General features: G+C 37.3%; 1 protein-coding gene across 1 annotated transcript; it reads left to right on the top strand.

Annotated features, from left to right (window-relative positions):
* Positions 1 to 4758: 4758 nt before the first annotated feature.
* Positions 4759 to 6127, top strand: LOC135200675 (protein FAM200C-like). The gene is made up of 3 exons (XM_064229284.1): positions 4759 to 4950; positions 5320 to 5513; positions 5935 to 6127. The coding sequence occupies exons 1-3, from the start codon at positions 4759 to 4761 to the stop codon at positions 6125 to 6127; spliced, it is 579 nt and encodes a 192-aa protein (XP_064085354.1).
* The last annotated feature ends 311 nt before the right edge of the window (positions 6128 to 6438 follow it).

Here is a 6438-nt window from a genome sequence, read left to right as displayed (position 1 = left end):
ATTTTATTCTGAGCTTAATTATAATTCAGTTAAACATTTCTTTCTCTATTTTTTCATCGACCGTGTAACTGTTCATTCCCATAGTGTATGGATTCTTTCTTATCAGCTACTACATCAAGTATTACCGGTCCCCCTGATTCTCATAATCTGCCTTCCAAAGTTCTGGTCTATGGCTTCCTTCGTTGTTCCTATTTACTCGAAGCCTAACACAAATAAAGCTGTATATGTGAACGTCCCTCCTTTGCCTTTTTCATAATTAAAGTTTTCTTATTTTGGCTCTGAATTTGAAGAAAAGCTTCATTGATTTACGGTTTTCCCTTTTACTTGGTTTATTTAATACAGCAGAAATACAGTAGTTCAAATGCAAAATGCAATTATTCACTTAATATCATATGAAATAGTAGTGAAAAACTAACAAAATTCTCTAAGCCACGTTAGCAGATCATATGATGTGAATGAATCAATGACTGTACCACAAGAATCGATGACTGCATCACAAGTAAAGTGGTAACACAAAGGAATACGTACGTATTTTGTCAATATAGTTCGTTGCATACACTCTCCGCGCTGGACAAGCGCATTTTCTATTTCATATAACACGTATTCAAAGATTTTAGGCTGCTAATGTAGTTTCCGATTGTCACATCTAAATTTAACAGTAATTAAGATATAAATCGTAACACTGAATTATCATTAACAATACATAGTTGTGCGATACCTGTAGTGAAAAGGAATATATTTTCATTCTGAACCAAGTTACATATATAAAGACAAAACGGGAAAATGAATGATATGAGCAGTACCGAATTGGTAACAGAGTAACAATGTCATCTTGAGTTCTTTACAGCGCGAATTGATAACCCCAGCACAAACTGTCCTTCAAATGTCCTTGCAAGGCAAACTAACTGGTAAACAAACATAAAAAAAAAGTTCATTTTTTTCTATGCGTTCTGCACTAGAAGGAAAAAGAAAAAATTAACACAAATCTTCAATAAAACCACGGCAATTCGTCATTCGTGTGTCCTTGCTTGGTCTGGTTTCAGAGATTCTCCCCCCCCCCGCCCCCCCCCGGGCAGAAGGGAGGGAGAGGGGGAGGGTGAAGTGGCTGTTACACTCTAAAATATGTCACCTGAGTCACCTGCTGTCTCCCTCCCCAACCTTGTCCAACGTTAAATATATATTAATAAATATTTTCTTTAATCACGCTCTTCCCAAAAGGATCATAACAATAATAAATGGGTAAATATATCCAGAAATGTATAGATGAATGTAATCTTCAGCTGAAGAGGTACTGCAAGTCCCGAAGGCCAACACACACACACACACACACACACACACACACACACACACACATATATATATATATATATATATATATATATATATATATATATATATATATATATATATATATATATATATATATATATATATATATATATGCGCCGTAGTAGACTTATTTACTTCTTTATGACAATTTAATAAAGTTAATAAAAAACAATAATAATATGAAAAGGCCGACCACGGGTAGCCACTTGGGCCAGTATAAGAAGGCAATGGATCCCTGAGATCTCTGAGCAGCATTAGAAATTTGGACAGATTTCGAGTTTCCCAAAGACCCCTATAATTAATCTGCTTGCCAGCAATAAAGAAAGTTATTTCTTTAACAGATCACTTTGCCCCAGCTGATTAGCAAGAGCCACGGGCCACCAATTCACAAATGCTCATGGTGGCAAACGGTCGTCTTAGTCTAGATCAACCACCAGAATAACAGGCAGAAATTACATTTATCGGCAAATCTTGTATCCAGGACTAAGACGGGTCGGCCAGACAGGGCATTAAAAATGAATCATCCGAGTCGACCGCATGAAGTGAGCCATGGAGTGAGCCATGGTCCATGATTTACAGGTTGTAAACCAAGTACAGCTAAAGCATTAGTATTATTATGTGTATGATATATATATATATATATATATATATATATATATATATATATATATATATATATATCTCTCTCTCTCTCTCTCTCTCTCTCTCTCTCTCTCTCTCTCTCTCTATATATATATATATATATATATATATATATATATATATATATATATATACATATACACATAATATATATACATACACACACACACACACACACACATATATATATATATATATATATATATATATATATATATATATATATATATGATTGTCACCAGGGGATGCACAACAGATTATGGGGAGTGATACAATTCTGACTCTGACCTTGGATTGAGTAACAAATCGTATCAGAAGAATATTAGCTATACAATGGAGTTTCTAGGAGGACATAAGGGCCCCTTGAAGCAACTTAAGAATTACAGAGAATAAGATCTTGAAGGTAATGAAAGGTAACCTGCTATTCAGGACTACGGAAGCGATGAAGTACAGTGGAAGAGAATGTACTGAGCACACGAAGTAAAGAACAGTATCCACACCTGATTACTGCAATATGCAAGGAGAATGCTACGAGGTTATGCAGATGAACACGACACTTGGTAATGGATCGAGAGAGGGGTACTCATCGTACCTAACAACTTGATCCCGCAGCACTGAATTACCTTTACTTTATCACAAAAAAATTACCACTTTGCCCTTGACATGAGGATACAAAAATATCAAATAATACAGGATTCACACTTGGAAAAGTAAGGAAATAAAGTTAAAGTATAAGGACGTGACTGACTGTCGAAAGAACCTTGGAATGTGGTACTTCACCTTCTGTAGAAGATGGCTTCGTCTTTCTGACGGCGCCAGCAGAGGAGGGAAACGACCGAATCACCACAAAAAAATCTATCATATTTTATTAGCGAATGCAAAAACGATTCTTTTATTCTCACTAACTTTACGTTAACATAAGATTATTTGGCGTAAGAAGAAGGCACCTTCTTTTGCAATTTTATACATACACACACATACACACACACACACACACACACACACATATATATATATATATATATATATATATATATATATATATATATATATATATATATATATATACACACATATATATATACATATATATATATATTATATATTCATATATATCATATATATATATATATATATATATATATATATATATATGTGTGTGTGTGTATATATTGCATGTCTGAGGTATTCTGAGCAAACTTAATTACAAACTACATGAAGATATTATTATGAGTATCCACTTTGGATCCTCTTTTCTTTTCTCTTCAGCCAAACTTAAAATTTTGAGGAAATAAGTTTAAACTAATAACATAAAATTCAAATTGTGTAGAGGAACCGCGAGAAGAAGAGTGACGACTTTTCCCTTCCGCACTGTGAACCGATTAAGGGCCTTGAGAGTATTTTGACTTGGCAGATTTTTCCCTTTTGTATTCTTACCCCAAGCACGAAGATGGAAAACATCCTAATGGCCTTCTCTCTTGATATTTCTACAATGATTTATGAAGTGTCATCTCCCTAATAGGGTTAGCTACTGACTTATGTCAAATCCTGAGAGGTCATCCACAACCCTTTTCCACTGTAGTATGGTCCCCAAACTAATTTAGCAAAAAGCCATTAAATCTAGAACTTTCTGGCAAGTCACAAAAATTCACACATCTCACGGGAGTTCTTCCTAGCTTAACTTTAACCTTCTACCTAATCTTGGCTCTTTTTTACCTGACCTTGTCCCTCACCATTGTCATCAGACCCTCACGTCCCAACTCCACCTTCTCACACTCTCTCGACCCACATGTTTTTCCAATGTTCTCCCTATATTTGCACCTCTGCTGGCGTTCAAATGTTCTTTCAGGTTCCAGCAGAAGATTAGCACCAGAGATGAAAGACCCAAGAAGAATCACCTGTCCAGGTCTATCAAATCATCTCGCTGAAGCACGCCTACCCAAAGCAGTCCTATACCTGATCACTCAACAGCTGCTCTCCTCAACCACCATCTTGAAGTTAACAATGGCAAGTACTTTCAAGTAATCACAAACGGTGCATCGTGTAGACTACCCCATTGTGTGCCAGCCCCTGTAGATCAACATTGACCTTACCTCATACTGCCAGTCCCAATATTGAGGTGCCATATCACCGATTGCCAGCGATGCTCACGCTTACTTACAGGTTTCTACTTAATATTGTTATTGTATATTGCTAATCTTAAGTTCTCAATCCATATTCTCATGTACCTACATGACCCTGCAGGTTAGAGTTCTTTGCTGGCAACTTAGTGGCACCTTTTCCCTTGCTAATGTGAATAGTAGAATTAATGTTATAAGTGCCATGGAGCCAGACAGAGCTCCTGTAATTGTATATCTTCTGATTGCCCTTTTAGAAATTCTCGGTGTTCTACAGAGTTCCATTCTCTACAAGAGCACAACAATGAGTAAGATTTAATTCTGCGTTAAATTTTGATTTAGTGTCATTTCAAAGTGTCAAGTGGCATCTGAGTGAGGTAGTGAGAGCTTAAAATTTGCACTTGCTATGACAAGCCATCAAATCTCTCAGCTCACCTCCAGAAGTGCCAATGAAACCTTAAAAATGAGGATCAGGCTTATTTTCAAGCTGCGGTCGAAGCATCCTACTTTGTTGCATATAAAGTTGCTGAACAACATAAATGCCACACCATTGCAGAGAATCTGATTATGCCTTGTGCATACAAGATGGTAAGCAAGGTATGTGGGAAGGATTAAGCGAAGAAACAGTGCATCTCTATCAAACAACCCAATCCGCTGACGAGTCGATGACATGGCACCAGACATCCTGTCCCAAGTTACAATAGAGATACTGGAAAGCTCATATAGCAAAGTCTCCTTTGAATCTGATGAATCGTGTGACGTAGCCAGTTGTGCTGTTCTCCTTTGGTTCATCCATTACATCCACCAGGACAAGATCAAAGAAGAGTTCCTATTATGCGAGAATCTGCTGACAACCACGAAGGTAGATGTCTTTGATATCATCAACAGTTTCTTTACCAAGAATGGATTGGAGTGGAACAGCATTCAACAGGTAGGGAGAGATGTTTATATAAAGTCTAAATTAGTATAAATACAATGAATGCATGACATTTAGTCATATACAGTTTTATTTACTGCATGACATATAGTCATATACAGTTTTATTTATTGTACAAGTAGCTGTAGTGTAGCTAATATTTTATACATGATTCACAAAAATATATCGTGCCTGTCGTACTGAAATACTCAAGTACCAAAATAAATTAAATTAAGTTAAAACAATATAATTATAACTCAAAAGATAAGTAAGAATGACAGACACAATCTATAATAATTTTTCTTTTTAATCCAGGTTTTCCTTGATGGAGCACCGTCGATGATAGGTGGTCATCGTGGTTTACAGGGCCTCATACAAGCTGTGAATCCAGAAATTTCTGTAGATCATTGCATCATTCATCGGTACTCTATTGGATTGAAAAGCCTGCCTGGTAACCTGAAGTTAGCGTTTGAAGATGTGTTGAAAATCATCAACTTCATCAAGTCCAGGTATGTGAATTCGCTCATATTCAAGGAGCTGTGCAAGGAAATGGGAGAGCAGTATTAAGTTCTGCTCTACCACACCGATGTTCACTGGTTGTCACGAGGCAAGGTTGTACGTAGACTCATTGCGCTCCAAAAGAGTATTCAGGAATTCCTGGAACAAACAGGATCTCCTTTTGCTACCAAGTTCACTGATAAGGAGTGGCTTGCTCAACTTTGTTACATGACCGACGTATTTATGGAGCTGAACAGCGGTAATCTGCCACTCCAGGGCCGAAACACGACTGTCATTGATGCCCATCAAACTGTGGCTGCATTTCAGGGGAAACTGAGACTCTGGATTTGGCGCTTGGAGAAAGGAGTGATCGCCCAGTTCCCCACCCTAGAACAATTTGTTGAGGAGAATGATACTGGATCACTTCTACAGAATATATACAGAGATGAGCGACCATCTGAAGGGGCTTAAAACAGCATGCATCACTACCTTCCAGAGAGTGACCAAGAAACAGCCAGTCTTCAGTGGATCATTCATTCCTTCTCTGTACCTGATGAGGCCATTCATGATGATGATTTCCCTGCAAAGGAGGAACGGATCACAATGCGAGCCAATGAAGCCTTGAAAATCGAATTTCAAAACCAAAATGCAGATTCTTTTGGAATTCACAGCTAGTTGACTCGCCAACTCTGTCCAAAAGAGCCTTGAAGTTGTTGGTATCATTCTCAACAACGTATCTCTAAGAGAATGGATTCTCAACTGTTCTAGGGATGAAAAAAAAAGAGGACTTACTTGAATGTTGAAAACGATGCCAGGCTGGCACTTTCAACCACGGAGCCAAGAATTCCTCAACTAGTTTCAAGGATGCAACTCCAGCCTTCCCACTGATGTTCCATTAGAGATCCAAAGTGTTCAAATACAATAAATAAAAGAAAA

Source organism: Macrobrachium nipponense, chromosome 27 (genome assembly GCF_015104395.2).
Source record: "Macrobrachium nipponense isolate FS-2020 chromosome 27, ASM1510439v2, whole genome shotgun sequence".
NCBI lineage: Eukaryota > Metazoa > Arthropoda > Malacostraca > Decapoda > Palaemonidae > Macrobrachium > Macrobrachium nipponense.
This window is presented reverse-complemented; position numbering and strand designations above follow the sequence as displayed.

Excerpts from the sequence above, each read along its gene's own strand:
- LOC135200675 (XM_064229284.1), top strand. The coding sequence starts at position 4,759 with ATGGCACCAGACATCCTGTCCCAAGTTACAATAGAGATACTGGAAAGC. Across the intron at positions 4,951-5,319 it reads ATCTGCTGACAACCACGAAG|GTTTTCCTTGATGGAGCACC; the intron begins GTAGATGTCTTT and ends TTTTTAATCCAG. Across the intron at positions 5,514-5,934 it reads ATCAACTTCATCAAGTCCAG|AATATATACAGAGATGAGCG; the intron begins GTATGTGAATTC and ends TCACTTCTACAG.